We start from the raw sequence: 19130 nt of genomic DNA on the forward strand, positions 1-19130 counted from the left end.
TACAGATTCTGTCGCATTTTACCTGAGATGTCGTTTGGCCTGCACAAGACTAACTGCTACCAATGAGGAATCAATGCGATAATCCAGTTCAAAATTTCAAAGGGTTATGCTAATATTTCCAGACATAAAAAGTTACCTCATTATACAGAATAACTTAGTGTTGTTGCAAAAAAAAAAAAACACCCTTTAATTCAGAATTTGTTGTGATAATTAAATCAGCCTTATCCGCCAAGAATATGAACGATCAGACTAAACGCAGTACAATGCAAAAATGAGAACGATTATGAAAATACAGATGATCAAAATGACTCATTTTACCTTATAACATGGGAGATCTTTAACCACTTATTATACACACCAAAATGACATGCACCCAATTTAAAAAAAGAAAAAAAAGGTAAAAATTGTGGGAAAGCCAATTTAAGAGATTCCTCTGTGTCCTGCTGTGTGTCCACATGTTCTGTCACTTACACTAACTGAATAAGTAATTTCTGGTGGCTAGTGATAGTAACCCTTTGATGCAAAATACAAAGTCCGTTTGTTTGCACCCTCAATTTTGTTTACGGAACAAAATATATTGGTAAACAACAAGCTCCATGACAAATGAATTCCATTTCACGTGACGTTGCTCCAAAGCGGAACACATCCACACTCAAATGTTCTGGGAAGGTTTTTTTTTCCCCCCCTTTCAGTCACAGGAGCCATCTTTCCATCCATCCTTCCACCTCTCATCAACTCGGGAGCAATCAAACTCGGGTTTGCCCAGACGCACATTGATGTTGTTATGGAGTCGACAGAACCACTGGGACAGAGCGTGACGGCTCCTGGTGTCCGGCTGATTGCTTTTTAATCTGTGGGGAGGAAATGATGTCACCTATACACACAAAAACAACCCAACGTGCTTGTGATGAAGAGAAAAAAAGACAAGCTACTGTACTTCCTCAAACAATAAGATGACATAGTATATGAACTGAGTTAATTTCATTTGTTTTTTTTCTGAGTAAACTATTTAAGGACCTGATGGTTTTAAAGGAAACCTATTTCGGATGCACAAATGGGTCTCTGCAAGGCCTACGCACCAGTCAAGTGTGAAATTACCCACCAAAGTAAATACCCAATTCCAATGAAGTTGTGTGAAAGAAAAACAGAATACAATGATTTGCAAATCATGTTCAACCTATATTTCATTGAATACACTGCAAAGATATTTAGTGTTTAAACTTAAAGGGGAAAAATCCAGTGGTTGGCATTAACAATGAATCCAATAGGTCATGTAATATGTACTCTATCCTGACAACGTGACGTTAAATCCTCTCATTTAATAGTGTTTTGAGAAGATTTTTATCGACAATTACAAATTTTCAGGGGCTGCTATTTTCGCGAGTCACATGACCTCCGTGGATATAATGTGACATGTTACGTACCGTGCCAAATGCTCGATTACATGGGACACCATTATGCGCAGCGCCGATTTCTCGGATTTATCCACATCTGATGAGGAACGTCCTACTTCCATACAGAGCGGCGGAGCCGTGAGCTCGCTGAACCGGGGTGTGAGCTCGTCCGACTCTGCGTCATTACGCCCAAAAAAAAAAACATCCGAATATTCAACATTGTTTACAGCCGCTCGCGGCACTCATGTCGTGGCTCCTGATCAACCGAGCGGTGGAGCCGCTCATGGCTGTGTTTGGAAGTATTCCTCCGTTTTCCCAATCAACCGAGACTGCTATTTCTTCAACAGATGAGGATAAATCTGAGAAATCAGCACTGGGCATAAATGGTGTCCCATGTAATCGAGCCTTTGTTGAGGCACGGTACACGTCACATCCGCGCATGTAGGTCATGTGACTCGCGAAAATGGCAGCGCCACTGAAAATTCTTAATTGTTGATAAAAATCTTCTCAAGTCACAATTAAATGAGAGAGGATTTAACGTCACATTGTCAAGATAGAGGACATATTACATGACCTATTGAATACATTGTTAATGCAAACCACTGGTTTTCTCCTTGAAAGTTGATTGATTTAACAAATAATCATTAACTTAGAAATGTATGGCTGCAACATGTTCCAAAATAGCTGAGACGTGGTCATGTTTACCAGTGTTACATAATCTTTTCTTTTGCCAACATTCAATAAACGTTTGAGAACTGAGGAGACTAAATTGTTGCAGCTTTGTAGGTGGAATTCTTTCCCATTCTTGCTTGATGCACACCTTTACTGTTCAACGGTCCGGGGTCTTCGTTTTTTTGTATTTTACGCTTCATTATGTGCCACACATTTTCCAACTGGAGGCTGACTAGGTACTAGACTGGACTGCAGTCAGGCCCCACTTTTTTAGTTGTAGTTGTTGTAACACGTGCAGAATGTGGTTTGATGTTGTCTTGCTGAAATAAGCAGGGCCGTCCATGACATGACATTCAATTAAATATATTGTATGTTGAAAATTATTTGAAAATCAATGTATTCTATTTTTGTTTAACACATCACAACTTCAGTGGATTTGGTTTGTAAATCATTTGTTAGCTGCCTATTGTGGAAGCTCTTCAGAATTTGGGAACAAAATGGAAAATTATGATCCTACCCGCAATGAGTTTGTACACCCATGAATGATGTAGTTGAGTAAATCTATGTCATGTGGACTGACCTGGTTCTCAGGTCTTCTGCGCATTCATCACATGGGAAGAATTTGGAGAACAAGTTAATGAACTGGCCCATCTCTTGCTGCTGGCTGACAGATGGTTTGTCAGGGTAATAAGCGGCCATGGTGTGCAGAAAGGACCAGGTGTTGCGGCCCAACTCTTGCCTGTCCAGTGGACACTCGGGTTCTTGCGGCTCCAGCTCAGTTTGAGACTCCTGAAAGGATTTGAAATGAATGTTAAATAATAATTTGTATGCAGGACGGTAGAATGTGCCCTGATTTGGCACTTCTTGTACTCCAGTTTCGGAAACAGTGGGACCTAACTATCAGGAGACTGCACAAAAAAGAAAAAAAAAAATCATTGATCAGTCTTGATCAATAATGGTACCAAGGTAACACTTTTGAGTACAAAAGCGGAGGATCTACGCCCCCACCCAAAAAAAAAAAAAATAAAAAAATCAGCAAATCGGCCTTTCTTTGAGTATGAAAAATTAATAAGAATAAAAAAAAAAAAAACACGTGTTAAACCACCTGCCAACGTGCATTGACCTCATGTCACCTGGACAGCAGCTGTCGTCTGCTGCTTGTTTGTCTTCATCCACGTTTTAAAGTCCGTACAAGCGCGGCACGGCTTCTTTTTCACGCCGCCCGTTGGCTGCTGCTCCCCGCCGGAGTTGTCCTCGGAAGTTCTGCCCGGCACCGCAAAAGGGAAAGCGTCAAAAGCAGGTGAGTTAGAGGCTGATGCTGAGCCTTTCTGGGATGAGGAAGCCGACATGTTGGTTCTCTGATCTGCTAAATTAAAAGTTATTTATTGACTAGCTTTCAGTATACAAAGTGACTCATGTGTCAATTCTAGTATTCTTAAAGGTGACCGAATAATGCCCATGTATCCCCGGGTGATATAAGTCCTGCACTGGGTGGTCCCTCTAACGGAAGCGACCATCTCGCGGTGCCGACGGTTTTCCGGGTGTGACGACAAGATGTGACAGAGACCAGCTCATAGATACAAACTAGATTTGCCAACATGCGTACTTGGGAGCCATGTTGAAAAGGTTGCCTTTCCCCTAGAAAACACAGAAATCGAGCCGTAACTTGCTCATTTCCCAGCCATTTCTATAATGATGGCTACTGCTTCGTCAATCACACAATGTTTGCTTCTTTTCAAATATTTCATGCTGAAATTATATTAGCCAAAAAAAAAAAAAAAGTGAAGAGAACGTCCACCTTCATCGCTGTTTATTGTACGGCGCTTTACGCTAACGTATGAAGCACAAAGTGCCGAAACCGTTGGTATTTATGGAAATCCTTGGTATTTATGTTTTCCTGGTGGTCCACACACACGGAATGAATTGACTTCAAAATATGCGTGCCTTGTCTTGTCTGTACTGTACTGTAAATACAGCTGTATCTATAGTCTTCGACGTATTTAGGCGTTGGTAAACACTACCATCTAGCGGAATGGAATGGAACAATAGGCGGAATTGTCGATTCAATGACTGTGCAGCAAAATGACACCCGGCATTGTGAATAATGGTTGCTCCACGACTGGCAGTGAGAGGGCAGAGCCACAAAGGCTTTGGTACAGCACTGAACGTTCTTTCCATAGTGATTACAATAATATGACACGTGATCATCAACGTCAGTATGTGTTCGTGCACTGTACTACATTGCTCCAGATGTTGACTCGTTGTAATTTTGTCTTTATAGCAAACAAATATTATTGTTATAGTTCCTCGCTGACTGTCGTACTAGAGCGGCTTCAACTAGTACTGTATTCACACTCCTCACGGAAGATGGCGCTGTTGAGCCAATGACGCTGTCAACGAAGAAGCGGTGCCTTCCCTGGCACCAGGCTGCTTGACTTTTGCTCATCCGAAGCATGCCGAGCAGTGGCGCTTATGGTAAAGTGTAAATGTGTATTTTGCAGCCTTCTAAGCTGTAGACTCCACACGCTTTGAATGCGGATTCTCCTTTGAGCAACTGTGGGTTCGATTCACCTTCTTTAAAAAAAAAAAATGGTTTCCTGACAGTTGCGATGCGTTTTTTGGCTTTTTAGCGGTTTGGCTAGCGAAGCTACATTGACACATTTTTGCATCGGCTTTTCTTTATTTGACAGTGCAGCTGCAGTCCATCTAAAGTGACATTATGGGGATTTTGGAGAAGATCTCTGAAATAGAGAGAGAAATTTCTCGGACGCAGAAAAACAAAGGTAAAGTGGGAGTAAGCGGCGAGGTTAGTGCCAGGAATGATAAGAGAAGAACTTTTTGAGTGTTTTATGGCAGTGGCATGTCTAAACATATAATGGGAAACACTGCTTCGAAAATGTTGCCGTCACTTGCTATTGAATCAAAGTGACCACTTGTAACATTTTTTTAGGCTTTTGTGTTTCCAAATCAACTGAATTTGACATGCACTTGCAGAATAACAGTACTGGTTTATGGTGCTTTCCTTCCTTTCTTGGGCAGCCACTGAGTACCATCTGGGCTTGCTGAAGGCCAAGTTAGCCAAATACAGATCGCAGCTGCTGGAGCCCTCCAAGTCGGCGGGGGCCAAAGGTGAAGGCTTCGATGTTATGAAATCTGGAGATGCGCGTGTTGCTCTGATTGGTTTCCCCTCAGTGGGTAAGGTATGTGTTCAGATTTTGGTGACGGAGTTATGGTCCCTTGTGTGAATCTGAGCACTAATAATAATAATACTGTCATTTGTGTGGCGATACTGTCAGCGCACAGTTTTAGGCAAATGTAAAATGGATGATTAACTGTGCTCGGGTGCCAACGGAGGCGGTCGTCTTTTGGCAAGCACTGAGTTTCCCGAGAGCTGTTGGCCTCTTGTTTACATCCACTTGACTGTTTTCTCTCTTTTGTTCATTAACTCTTATCTACTGTGAATACTCATTTCATCCAGTGGCAGTACCACAGCCACAAAAGTTTGTGTCAAGTAGTAAAGTGGGGGTGGTCACAGCTGGCCACTAAGTAGCTGGGCCTCTCTATAGAGCCCCTCAGTCTTCTGAGTGAGACACCACCTAACTTAACTGTACACAATTCAAATTTATTGACAGAGCACAAGGGTAACCGCAGCTGGTAAAAAGTGTTATACCTAAAACGCAGAAGAATAAATATTTAATGCTTCACAATAATCAAAAACTCATTTTTATTACCATGGTAAGATGAAATAGCATTATGAAATAAGTATCTACTCAGTACCGGCGAGCACTCAAATATCTTTGTACCTGTATACGTGCTCTGAAATAAGTGGTATCGGTGCAGCCCTACTTTGATGATTATTATTCTGTGCTTACAAACCCCGTTATGAGATTTACAGTATATAATATCATACATTAAATGTTGTGAAAGTGGCATGCTCTTTTGTCTCTCAGTCCACTTTCCTCAGCTTGATGACATCAACCGCCAGTGAAGCTGCCTCCTATGAGTTCACCACCCTCACCTGCATACCAGGGGTCATTGAGGTAAACTTATTACTATCACTACACGTAATTCAGTGTTATGGCTCCTGTCCCGTTCACTCTGGTATGTTTTTTTTTTGTAATTGTACTTTACTAGTACAAAGGGGCCAATATCCAGTTGCTTGATTTGCCAGGAATCATTGAGGGGGCTGCTCAAGGTAATCTACCGTCCTTTCATGTCTGCTGAGTGAGCAACTGATATCCATCTCGTCAAAGTGTGTCATTGTGGATGATAATTGTACAATTGTGATATGCTGACAGGTAAGGGCAGGGGTCGTCAGGTCATCGCTGTCGCCAGGACAGCAGACGTTGTCATCATGATGCTGGATGCTACCAAAGGGGACGTCCAGAGGTGGGTGGTGCACACGATTGCGTCCATGTCTGTGTTTAAAGTCCAGACTGTAGTCATGATCTTTGTCATCTCTCTCTAGAGCACTTTTGGAAAAAGAGTTGGAGTCTGTAGGTATAAGGCTGAACAGGGAAAAACCCAACATATACTTCAAGGTAAGTTGTTTTACTCTTTATCACTTGCGTGCAAGTAACGTGCACACAAAAGCCACTGCTAGCTTTGTTGAGTGACCTTTTTTCACAAGTTTCCACATATCTTAACGACTGTAATGTAGTAGTGTATCGTGAAAAATTGTTTTGGACCCAATACCATGAAAAAGTAATTGCCCCCTTCTCAAACTCTTATATTTTTGCAGTGTCCCCACTATAAGATCATCAAACAACTGTAAATATCAAATATAACCCAAATCAATTTAAAAGGCTGTTTTTAAGTTTTCATATATAAAGGAAAAACTTTTATTGGCTGGAAATTACAGTAATCTTTTTCCTCCACTATGTCTCCACAGCAAAAGAAAGGCGGAGGCCTCTCCTACAACTCCACAGTACCTCTGACGCACTGCTCGGAGAAGCTAGTTCAGCTCATCCTACATGAATATAGTATCCTTTTACAAGGCTGGAAAAAAAAGGACTGTTTGATGGGCTTTTTTTCGTTGACTGGCCATCTCAGAAATCTTTAATGCAGAAGTCCTCTTCAGGGAGGACAGCACGCCCGACGAGTTCATTGATGTCATTGTCGGGAACAGAGTTTACATGCCTTGTCTATATGTAAGTTGTCTTTGTAAGGGTTGTTTTGAGTTGCTGTTCAATTTGTATGTTTTTACATGTACTCACATCAGTCTGTGCGCATCAACTAGGTGTACAATAAGGTGGATCAAATCTCTATCGAGGAGGTGGACCGCCTGGCTCACAGACCTCACAGTGTTGTCATCAGGTCGGCCAATTAATTGTGTGCTATGGCGGGAGTTGAATCAGTGGTTAACCGACTGCTCTTCTTTTCCTAGTTGTGGCATGAAGCTCAACCTGGATTATCTTCTAGAGACGCTCTGGGAATACTTGTCTTTGATTTGCATTTTTACCAAGAAAAGAGGAGGTATTGTGTCGACACATTGCACGCAGCTTCCACTGTAATCCTTTCTGCGTTCATTTTCAACACGTTCTTCTCACCCCATAAGAGCGCCCCGATTTCGGTGACGCCATCATCATGAGACGAGGAGCAAGTGTAGAACACGTGGTCAGTAGATAACCACACGCCATATGTAGTACTTTTGATATGTTGACTTGAGGCCAACATGTGCGCGCATTTGTTTGCAGTGCCATCGCATCCACAGAACCTTAGCAAGTCAGTTCAAGTATGCTCTGGTTTGGGTAAGTTTTTACACAGCTCAACAGTGTCTTTGATTGCAGGGACAGGCTTTTGGTTGTCTGTCCTTGATCGATGAGTAACCTTTGAAAATATTTTGCAGTAATTCAATAATTAAACAATGTAAAGAATTAAATGGTCTGCATGCCTTAGCCATCAGGGGGTAGCTGTAGAATGCAGTATGTTTGGATATAAACGAAGAACACAATTGCTCAATAAGATGCAAATATATTTTTTTTTAAGAGAAAATCAAGACCGTATACTGAAATTCCTGGCCTATAGAGCGCACCTGGTTATAAGCCTCACCCAGTACATTTGTAAAGGAAATACCATTTGGTACATACATACGCCACAGCTGTGTAAAAGCCGGAAGCGCCCACATTGAAACCTACATTGAAACATATTTACAAAGAAAGACAGTACACATACTAACGCTAGCAGGGCCGGTTAAAAAAAAAAAAAAAACATCCTGGTGAAAATCACTGCGAGACAGCAGTTACACGCTAGCGCAGCGCTAACAGGGCCGGACCAGTAAAAGTCACTTCCTCGGCACATATATTCCACCAGTCTTATGTCTTACCTTTTCTGCTCGAGTGCCCCCTTGTGGCTGTTAGAAAAAACAAAGAAATTAGCCACATCACCGCATAAACTGTAGGGTTGAAAGCTTGTGGAAAAAGTCACGGCTTATAGGCCGGAAATTACGGTACTTCTGATTATTGTTATATTGTCCCTCTACATGTGTTTGTTATTAAGTCTTAGTTGTAAAAGGCTTATTACACAAACATTGATGCTAACCTGTGTGGTGCTTTGCATCATGTTATCTTCAAATTAGTGGACTTTTTTTTTTTAAAGGGAAAGTCGTGGATGTTTTAAATGCAACACTTTTCAGTATCTATGTTGTATATTTGAACTCAGAGTTGCAATAAAAAGGTGGAAGCAAGCATTTGGCCGCTTTCTTTCCTAAGGAACAATTGTTCACTCGCTACCAAACTGCTGTTTGACGTGACGTTCGCTGCAATCATCTGTGGCTTATATCTCAAATTTTTGCTTGCAAGTCAAAGCGAAAAAAAGGCCTAGTAACCGCTTGTTTTTTGAAAAACTCGCAAGTCGAATCCACTTGTAAGTTGCGATACCTCTGTATTTGGATGTGAATATTGTTGTGAAAGCCTGAATTCCGGCCAGCATATACTAAGAGTTGTCACAAGTGTGCCATAATATTTTTTTGCACCTGTTTTTAGGGCACCAGCACAAAGTACAGTCCTCAGAGGGTGGGCCTGACGCACATCATGGAGCACGAGGACGTCATCCAGATAGTCAAGAAGTGAAAAGGGCTTCAGTCATTTGGGACATTCTGCAAGAGCTGTCAGTTCAGTGGCATTACATTGGTTGGAAATGTTGTACCTATAACCCATGTGCAACAGAAGTGCACCAACAAATCTCTTTATATTACTTTTAACAGCCCTCCCCTACCAAAAAAAAGGAATCAAGGAATAATTCATTTACAAAGCGAATAATGATGAAAAAAAGAATAAAGTCCACATAACGTTAAGACCAAAAAGTTGTTTGTACTTTTAAACATCTCAGCAGGTAAAGTCTCTCACCTTTAAACCTTTCCTCACTCCTCTCTTTCTCGAAAAACCACTCAGCTGCTTGTCTTTTTTTTTTTTAAACTCAGCCAATGTACACACTTCTCAAACACACGTACACCCAAGCACAATGGCTACATTAAAAATTTAGGAGACTCTCTTGGATGAAGAGAAGTGGGGATACGGTTCACCCAAGTGAGGGGCTTTTGGTGTCTCCTGTCTTCTTTCAAGATATTTAACTGAAGATGTCCTCATTATGTGGCGGGCCAGCTGTGGACGGAGAGCTTTGAAATGACCTGAGTAGGAAGAGAGGAATGATAGAGGGATGACTGCCAGGGGGAAGAGAAGAAAGGTACAGTGGACTGAGCGTGCGTTGTGTGAGTGGAAGCAGACACTTGATGCTAGTGGGTCAGTGTGTGCGGCGTGTTCATGTACGCAGGCTCCATTTTGGCTCTTTCATAAACTTTCCTGTCACACAAACTTGTCTCGTTCTAAGCGACAAGGTCAATTTCAGGAAATACTAAATGGCTGCCCAGGTTTAGCCTTTTAGAGCATGTTCTCGTCAGTTCAAAACAAAAATACACAAATGTTTTTGGATCGTATAAGCGTGACGAAAGTATGCCCTGGGGGCCACGTGCATTCCATTCGTCATTCTGGCCCATTTAATTCTCATAAAATCTTTTTTTTCCTTTCAGCTTGTCCTGTTAGGGGTCGCCACAGTGTGCTATCTTTTTCCATCTAAGCCTATCTCGTCCATCCTCCTCTCTATAACACCCACTGTCCTCGTCCTCCCTCAAAACATCCATCAACCTTTTCTTTGGTCTTCCTCTCGCTCTTTTGCCTGGCAGCTCCATCCTTCTACCAATATACTCACTCTCTCGCCTCTGAACATGTCCAAACCATCAAAGTCTGCTCTCTAACCCTGTCTCCAAAAAGTCCAACTTTGGCTGTCCCTCGAATGAGCTCATTTCTAATCCTATCCAACCTGCTCACTCCAAGCGACAACCTCAGAATCTTCATTTCTGCTACCTCCAGTTCTGCTTCCTGTTGTTTCTTCAGTGCCACTGTCTCTAATCTGTACATCATGGCCGGCCTCATCACTGTTTTATAAACTTTGCCCTCCATCCTAGCGGAGACTCTTCTGTCACATAGAACACCAGACACCTTCCGCCAACTGTTCCACCCCGCTTGGACCCGCTTCTTCACTTCTTTACCACACTCACCATATTTAGTTGTCTTATAACAGACTATTAAAATCCTGGCTTTAATTTTACAGATCTTACTGATATTGTAGTTTGCCATGGTGTACCCAAATTATTTAATACAACTGTCAGTATGATACGTTGCAGTTCTACACCACTGAAAATGCCATCCATCCATTTTTTATCGTTCTTGTCCCCTTTGGGGTAAAGTGTAAAGCCTGTTCCAGTTGACTTTGGGCGAGTCTGGGTACACTGTGGACTTGTCACTAGCCAATCACACCGGGGCCTCCTGGTATGGTGATTTGAGTGGATATTATGAATGAAAGAGGTTGTTTACAGTGCTAAATCTTACTGATAAATGACATATGAGTAGATCTCACACAATGTCAGAACATTGATGTGTAGTATGCAAGAAGAGCGCATTTTTTATCACATCACTGTTGACACACTGGAAATGTGGATGTTGTGTTTGCGCTTCAGCAGTCCTATAGCAACTTTCTAAACACATTCATAGTCTGTGTTGTTGTAAGTTCCCGTTTTAGTTCAATTACGATGACCGAAATTATTTCTATTTGCTAAATGCCAGAATGAGGATTAATGAGGATTGTCACAATAGTTGGCAGGAATCCTGGCCCATGACTTCTGACAGAACTGTTGCATCTGAGCCGAGCCCGTAGGCCGCCTTGCTCGGACATAGCTTTTGAGGTACTGGCACTGAGGTCAGGTCTTTGCGAAGGCCACTGCAAAACACTCACTATGTCATCCTTAACACCTCCAATCCAATCACATTGATTGGAGTCTAACTTGACCGACGACTTACTTTAACTCTTAAAACTCATTACCGTAATTTAAAAAGCAGTTTTGCCTTTTTCACCCTGCACCTTGTGAATGTTTACACAGTATGTCCAATGAAAACATGAACACGTATACAGTACTTCTCCAGCCATCCATTTTCTTAACTGCTTATCCTCACAAGGGTCGTAGGGAGTGCCGGAGCCTATCCCAGCTGTCAACAAGCAGGAGGCAGGGTACACCCTGAACTGGTTGCCAGCCAATCGCAGCGCACATCGAGACAAACAACAGTTGCACTCACAATCACATCTAGGGGCAATTAATGTTGCATGTTTTTGAGATGTGGGTGGAAACCGGGGTGCTCGGAGGAAACCCACGCAGGCACAGGGAGAACATGCAATCTCCACACAGGCGGGGCCTGGATCGAACCCGGGTCCTCAGAACCATAAGGCCAACGTTTTCCAGCCTACTGTTCTTATTTATAGGGTATTAATTTAAATGTTAGTGTGTGATTTAGATGAAGCTCAGACCAGCTTTTTTAACGAAATTATTCTGAAATACAGCGAAATTGCAAAGGCTTCACATACTTTTTCTCCCAGCTATCCACTGTTTTCCGTCTATTGTCTTCCTTTGTATGTTTGGCACAACCCTTGACATCCCACCATTATTGTTGGTGTGTGTGTGTGGGTGGGGGTGTGTGAGAGAGAGAGAACACGACACACGTCTTTTTGCTTCAAGTCTATGTGTGGTACACTGATAAGCACGCAAGCTCCTTACAACCTTCTGTCAGCGGGGTTTCACAGTGGAGACCTGTGTGGAATAATGATAGCGTCGTGAGTGTGTGTGTGTGTGTGTGCGCGTGTGGTGTTCCACCTGTCAACGCACAATAGCTCTGTCTGTCCGCTTGTTTACCCAGGCTACACAAATGTATAAGGGAAGCATCTTACTAAGAAATGGAATATGGCACCACTAATTTATTGACTGTACCATAGAAGTAGTATGGCAATGGCTACATTTAGCAAACATAAGGCATTTGTTCTAGGAATGGCCATGTAATCCATTAAATGTTGTTTTGTGTGTATGTGTGTGTGTTTAGTGAAGTATAAAACGGGAGCAGATGTACCAGAGAAGATCTCTGAGGTCTACCCAGACAGCCAGTGTGTGGAACAGCAAACGCTTCAACGTCTATTGCAGACAATGACCAGTGACTGTGGCTCAACGTAAGCAGGAAGGTAAGTCAGGCGTACATCATGTTCCATCATCATTCTTGATTTATCTACTTTCTAAAATCATAGCGTGCATGAATGAGAGATGGATAACTGGGTAGATGGAAAGTCCCACATTTGGTCATATATTCATCTAATTTGTCACATTTGTGAGAAGTGGACACACACAAAAGATGATGATATTTAATGTTAATGTGTGACATAATGTTAAACCCAAAGTTAGATACAGTGTATACCCTTACCAAGTATTTTAGATTTTGTTATTTGGGGCAAAAAGTGACAAAAGAGCCATGGACAAATATTTACCATGTTGATCTTTATAAACGTTGAAAAACATTCATATCCTGACAATTTTGAAGAACCCGTCTTTGCATCACTCCATAGGACACTGGAACCATCTCCAGAGCATTATAATCACCTGTAAATGTTTTACATTTTATTGTATTGTATTGTATGTATGGAAAATGCATACTCATCCTTTTTTTTCAGAGGTTTTTGTCCAAATGCAATTAAATGCTCATTACCTCTGTTTTGTTTTGTTCTTTTTCATTTCATTCCCTGTCAAAATACAGCCGGTAAAAATTTACTTTAACTCAAACATTGCACCTAAATGTACATTCAAGTTTAAAAGTAAATTGGAAATAAATGAAGGAGCAAGTCCATGCCAGGTTCACTTTATTAACAAGTTTACCCAGTCTAATGATGATGATGATGATGATCATGATGATGATGAATACGTATCTACAGTGCACACATGATTTGTTAATAATTGTTGCATTATCTATTAGGTTTAAGATTGAGTAGTTTATCTACCATCCATTCATATATTTTCTATGATTTGGGTATTTGTTAGGGTTATGGGAAAATTACTTATCGACATTCCATTATGTTGGAAGTGGAGATTTCTTTCTTTTTTTAAAGAAAGCTTATAACCCTGGCATGCATGGTTTGATTTTTTTTTTTGGAGGGGGGGGGGTATGACAATCCCACATTTTTATTTTTTTTTCAAGTGGCGATCCCTATAGGTACAAGCCGAAAGAAACTTACTTTATACCCTAAAGAGTCTAGGATATTCAGTAAGTTCTAAAACAGCATGTTGGGTTGAGTACTCAGTTAAACACTAGGTGGCATCACTGTATTTTGTTATTTCTCTCTCTCATCTCTCCCGCCCTCTTTCTCTCTCTCGCTCTCCCTCTCTGTCTGAATTTTTGTGTCGACTTAGCATTGAAGAATGGTTTGTTTGACTGGCACTTCTGGCCAGTGACGTGATTTGATGACATAGGTGCACGAGCTCTATAGGAAATGATTGCCTGAATCACAAATGAACACGCATCTGAAAGTAATCGGGTCTATTGCGTTTGTTAGTCCCAACAATTTGTGATGTTTTCATTTTGAAAGGTGGAGGCCTGAATGCTTATTACAGGAGTAGTAAGGTCTTGTTAACACCAGCAGGTGTCCATCGTTGTCCATTTAACACTTGAGTGGATCTTAAAAAATAACAAAAAAAAAAACCAACAAAAAACAATGTGAGTGTCCATCATGCGTGCGTGTTTCGGCTCATGAGACTTATAGTTGTTTGTTAGTTTCCTTTAAATTGTATTGTAATTTTGGAAAATTAGTAATTCAACAACAACAACAAAAAGTAATTCAACTACATTAGTAGTACTACAGGAAAAACGTCTATATATGTAGTATTTACAAATTCCAATCTAGTTGGGATGTCGTGTAAAATATAAATAAAAACACAATACAATGATTGATGATGATTGCAATTGTAGCATACTACTGCTTTCACTTATGCACACTCCAAATCAAATGCAATGTAATGATTTTTTTTCATAAATTTGTTTAAAAATCTTGTGTGCGAGGTGATATGTTAAACATACCTGGGATTCTACTCATCGTCTGCCATCAAATTGCTTTTGTCAGCTCAACAGAGCCCAAGATAGCTTACTTTCCCAACAATATCTCCTACCTTACTGTACCTTGGTGACGGGTGACCTTTACTGCGCATTTGTGTGCGTGCCTGCACTCTTTCATGGTCACTGCTCCTCAGGATATGTGATCCAGATTTTAAGATCCCATCTTATTCTAGGCTGTCTCCTGACTGTTAGATCTCAAAAAAACCACTTGGGAGCTAACAATTTATTTGAAGCATATGTGTAATTCTTGCACTATTATCCGTTAATTCCATCTAGTTGATATTTCTTATCCTTTAAGTGGCACTCACACAAAAACTCGTAAATTTCAATACAGGACAACACTACTCAAGCAACTGTAACTTACAACATTGGTCCAACGTATTACATACAACTATACAACTGAGACTGCTTTCCCCAATTTTTCTCATTGACTGTACCCATTCAGATAAGAAGCCCGAAAAATCTCTGCGTGCGATACTTCGCATTTGTATTTTGCTTGACATTTCCCAGTCTCTGCTATATATGGGGATTCCCAAAGTATTTCTGGCAACTATTGTGGTCATGGATTTTGCCCATTATCAGCAATAATTGGCTCTTTCGTTTTATTTTCTACATCTACCCTCCTCTATTTGGCTGTTAACCCCTGACACTTGCACACGCGTGTAGTGTGTCGGTCAGCGACCGTGCCAGGGTGGGAGGTGCTGCGTTGTGTTATATTTAGAGTGGCCCGTGATAAATGTTTTATCCTTGCTGTTTAGCCAGGACACAGTGGCAGCCATCAAACATTCATATCTGCCTCAGAAATGACCTCCTTGAATATCAGCCCGTCATTGAATTAGCATCATGCCGTTAATAAATGAATAAAACCTTGTAGTGAGGACCAACTCATGTTGTTACATTGTAATTACAATATTTTGGGCTAGGAGTCAAGCATGGCTAGAAAAGGCTTTTATATTTGTAACTATGTTGAACCTTAATGTACGTGACTCTTGAGTATGTTGGAATTACAGGAAATGTCCAAAATAGCCATATTTGATCATGAAGAAGGCTCAAGACTAATGGGGGATCAGTTATCCAGATAGTGGTGTCACTTTTGTTTTGGTCAAGTAAAAAAATTGTTGTGAATGAAAGGATCAACTTGGGCGGAGCGGGTAATCAGTTCGTTTTAACACGAGGAAACCCCCATGCAACGTGTACAACATTGATGAGGGTGAAGGTTTATGTAAAGAAGAGACACTGAGCAACAAGGCGTTTCTCCTCAATGTCCACCACGGGGGCTACAGGTGTTTGTGTTTTGACTCTTTGCGGCGTTGCCTCTCAGACACAGTTTAGCAACAGCTCAGCCAGCCTGCATTATTCATACACAAGCACAACGCAGGTAGGGTTACCTTCAGACAGTATAGCAGGGACATTAAGGTGCCCTTTGCAACGAGGGGATACAACACACATTCTCATGGAGATCCGATCAGAATGAGCATGTGACGACATCAAATTAAAATGAAGTCTCTGTAATTAGCAGACCACAGAAGGTCACAAGGCTCTGAGAGTGGGTTTGCTAACGCACACAAATACCAACTCTCGGACAAAAAGGAACGCAGTCTTGAGGATCGAGACACAAACCGGCACTTGACATCACTTCTCTTGGCTGACGGAACATCCCGATGAAGATCGTGTGGCGGCCAAGATGAGGATGCACTGCAGGCAGGACTCACAGGACATACTGATCATGGGAGCCACACAAAGGACTACAGAGACTCCGTTGCTGGGCCTTTTTTATTCTCTGTGTGACCCTGAAAATTTATTTACATGACTTACCGAAACAAACAAGGACCAGGAACCCAAGTTTGCTACATTTTTGAGGACTCGGGAAACCAAAGGCAAGACATTTGTATAAATGGCAAAAAGAAAATTGCTTCATAATTGTGCAATTACATTTAAAGAGCAAAGATTTTCATTATTTAGTCTTAACTAGTTGACTTCTAGACTAATCTTTCTGATTCGTTTGACAAACACAGGATACAATTATTTTTTCAAAGGCTTGACAGCATGTTTAAGTGAGCGTTGTTTGGTAAAACAAAATTTTGGAACCAAGACTGAAGGAACATGTTTATTTTGGTTTTTTTATTTTTTTAAGCATTGACTGCCTTTGAGAAGAATCTACATTGTGCAGTGATTCTTGAGAGAAACCTGAAGTTATCGAGACAAATGAGATGAAGAGAGAAGGCTCTCATGACATTTACATTTCAATTTAATCACAGCGTAGCTACTTATCTGCAGTAGTATCATGCCATCCAAGAAAGCTGATGCAAAATCGGTGGCCAGGAAAAGCAAGTTGGAGGAGACAAAGAAGGGACTAAAGAACACCAAAAAGGTAGAAAAGGATGACAAGAAAAGAGCAAAGAAAGTGGAAGAACCAGCTAAGGGAAAGGGGAAAGGTGGTGGTAAGAAAGGAAAACAAAAGCAACCTGTCAGTGAGTCAGAGGAGGAATCTGAGGAAGAAGGAGAGAACTTGAGGAGTGAAAAATCAGATAGTGATGAGAGTGAAGAAGAAGTAGTTGCAAAGGTAAAAGCTCCCTTTGATTTAGCTAAAGGTAAAGCGGTTGTTAAAAATACATATAAAGTGACAGCCCTCAAGGTTTCTCAGCCTCCCCCGGGTGATTCACCTTCATTGGATGACGAGAATGAGGAGCTAGACAAAGAGGAGTCACAAGGGACAAAAGGGATGGACGTAATCAACCTCAAAAATACGAGTGATGGCCAAATTAAGGGAGCCTCTAAAGTCACAATGGGCTTTGCTGAGGAAGAACAGAAAAACATGGTTGGAGGAAAGTTGCAGAAGACAGCGGATGCCAAGGGTTACCTCAGAGGGGCATCAAAAGTCATCAGTGGCCTCACAGGAAGGGCCTCCCCATTCAGTCTTCCCATTAAACAAAAGCAGTCAGAGAAACCCAAACCAATTAGGAGTCTTAGAAGTACATCCAGTCTTTTTATGCCTCTCTCCAAGAAAAAGGAGAACCCAACTACTTCTGGTAAACCTCTTATGAGCGCAGCTAAAGTTCCAGATGACCTTGGGGCTAAATCCACGTCTGAGGAACAAAAGCCAGGTCCCTCAGGTTTGAAAATTTTAAAAGGACTTGGGGCCAAAGACACCTCTGATGAGGAAAGGCCCAGTATGTCCGGTTTCAAACTCGGCAACACAAAACAGAACAGTCCAGGCAATTCCACTCCTCCTCCCCCCCAAAAGGGAGTAGACCTGTCCAGTTTAGCAGGGACACGGAGCATGGCTGCAGAGGCAAAGGGATTGGGAGCAAAGTTCAAAGGCATGTTTGGCAAAAAGAAAGTAGGATTAAGGTTCAAGACAAAAGGATGGATGTTAGCGAGGATAGCTGCAGCAACCACGTGGTTGCTAGAAGGGCTGCCAAGTGCCAAGGGCAGAGGTCGTCTTGGGGCCTGGGCAAAGCGGCAAGGACGAAAGCGACTGTCATTTGCAAACAGAGACACATTAGGTAGACGTCCCAAGTATTACAAACATGCCTCTGATTATGATGACGATGAATATGAATCTGAGGAGGATTATCACAATGGGCAGACAGAGGACTTTGAATACTATGATGATGATGATGATGATGATGAGTGGGAAAATGATGAGGATGATGGCAACTTTTACCCTGATGGCGAATTTTATGCTGATGGTGATGTGGATTACTACTACACTTACCCATATGATGAATGTGAGCTTAATGGCGACGAAGAGGTGGAATATTACTATGGTGATGATGGAAAGCTCTACGCTATTGTGCAAGAGCCATTTGGTTACTCCAACAATGACATGGAAAATATCTACAATCCATATGAGTCTGAGATGTACACAAATTCTTACTTTGATCCTAATATGGATGCTGACTTAGTGATGTCTGAGCAGTATGGAATAGTGAATGATAGGTATGCTGCTCTGCCGGAGTTACCAGTGTATCAAGATTCAATGCAGGAATGTTTAGACCTTGCTGAAGTTCATGTCCCTTACCAGCAACCATACTTTGTTGATGGTCATGTGGATGCTACAGAAACAGAACATATTTACAGACAGGAACAAGTTCCTTTTGCTAATTCTATTCCTGAGCAGTTCAGGGTTCCGAGGCCTCAGGTTAAATTATTTGGAAAGGAAAGACTGAATGTAGAAACCCTACCACTACCGCCACCCACTTCTGCACACATATTTACATCTCCACTTGGTTTTGACCTGAGAAATCAAAATGAACAGTCTCATCCCACTTACATCCCAGCACAGCCCCACTTCCCAACTTCCAGTAACCACCGGCCAACCCCCATCATAGCATATTCACCAACACCCGAGATAATTCAATATGAGTACATGCAACCAACTCAGCAACCAACTCATCCTACTCACACCCCTTTGGCCACTACCCCACATCACATGCCAACATTTTCTTTACCACAGTTTCCCACTCAGGTTAATAACCATGCTTACCCAGGTGAAACACTCAAGTTCCACGTGGAACAAATGACATCAAGAGTCCCACATATACAAACACAGAATATTTCATTAGGGCATCCACCATCATATCCCCAA

General features: G+C 41.6%; 3 protein-coding genes across 8 annotated transcripts in view; 2 read left to right on the plus strand and 1 right to left on the minus strand.

Moving 5' to 3' along the window:
• gfer (growth factor, augmenter of liver regeneration (ERV1 homolog, S. cerevisiae)) lies at positions 1-3624 on the minus strand. The gene is made up of 3 exons (XM_061846881.1): positions 3200-3624; positions 2647-2855; positions 1-851 (listed from the first exon to the last, which is right to left on the minus strand). The coding sequence occupies exons 1-3, from the start codon at positions 3413-3415 to the stop codon at positions 689-691; spliced, it is 588 nt and encodes a 195-aa protein (XP_061702865.1). The 5' UTR covers positions 3416-3624; the 3' UTR covers positions 1-688.
• Positions 3227-9360, plus strand: drg2 (developmentally regulated GTP binding protein 2). 6 transcript variants are annotated; one of them, XM_061846879.1, is made up of 14 exons: positions 3227-3366; positions 4757-4849; positions 5106-5266; positions 6017-6106; positions 6201-6261; positions 6365-6455; positions 6535-6607; positions 6958-7048; positions 7119-7216; positions 7306-7382; positions 7453-7541; positions 7624-7682; positions 7763-7816; positions 9050-9360. In XM_061846879.1, exons 2-14 carry the CDS (start codon positions 4786-4788, stop codon positions 9134-9136), a joined length of 1095 nt encoding a protein of 364 aa, XP_061702863.1. In that variant the 5' UTR covers positions 3227-3366; positions 4757-4785; the 3' UTR covers positions 9137-9360. The 6 variants fall into 6 exon arrangements, with proteins under 6 accessions (XP_061702863.1, XP_061702864.1, XP_061702861.1 ...); XM_061846880.1 differs by having other exon boundaries at positions 3256-3366; positions 4762-4849; XM_061846877.1 differs by lacking the exon at positions 3227-3366 and adding an exon at positions 4399-4541.
• Positions 9361-16823: 7463 nt separating this feature from the next.
• myo15aa (myosin XVAa) overlaps positions 16824-19130 on the plus strand; it is a 35107-nt gene continuing 32800 nt past the window's right edge. The window contains exons 1-2 of the mRNA XM_061846461.1: positions 16824-17879; positions 18174-18481. Coding sequence (XP_061702445.1) covers positions 16824-17879; positions 18174-18481 — 1364 coding nt within the window. The remainder of the gene's footprint in view (positions 17880-18173; positions 18482-19130) is intronic.

Source organism: Syngnathoides biaculeatus, chromosome 16, assembly GCF_019802595.1.
Source record: "Syngnathoides biaculeatus isolate LvHL_M chromosome 16, ASM1980259v1, whole genome shotgun sequence".
Classification (NCBI taxonomy): Eukaryota; Metazoa; Chordata; class Actinopteri; order Syngnathiformes; family Syngnathidae; genus Syngnathoides; species Syngnathoides biaculeatus.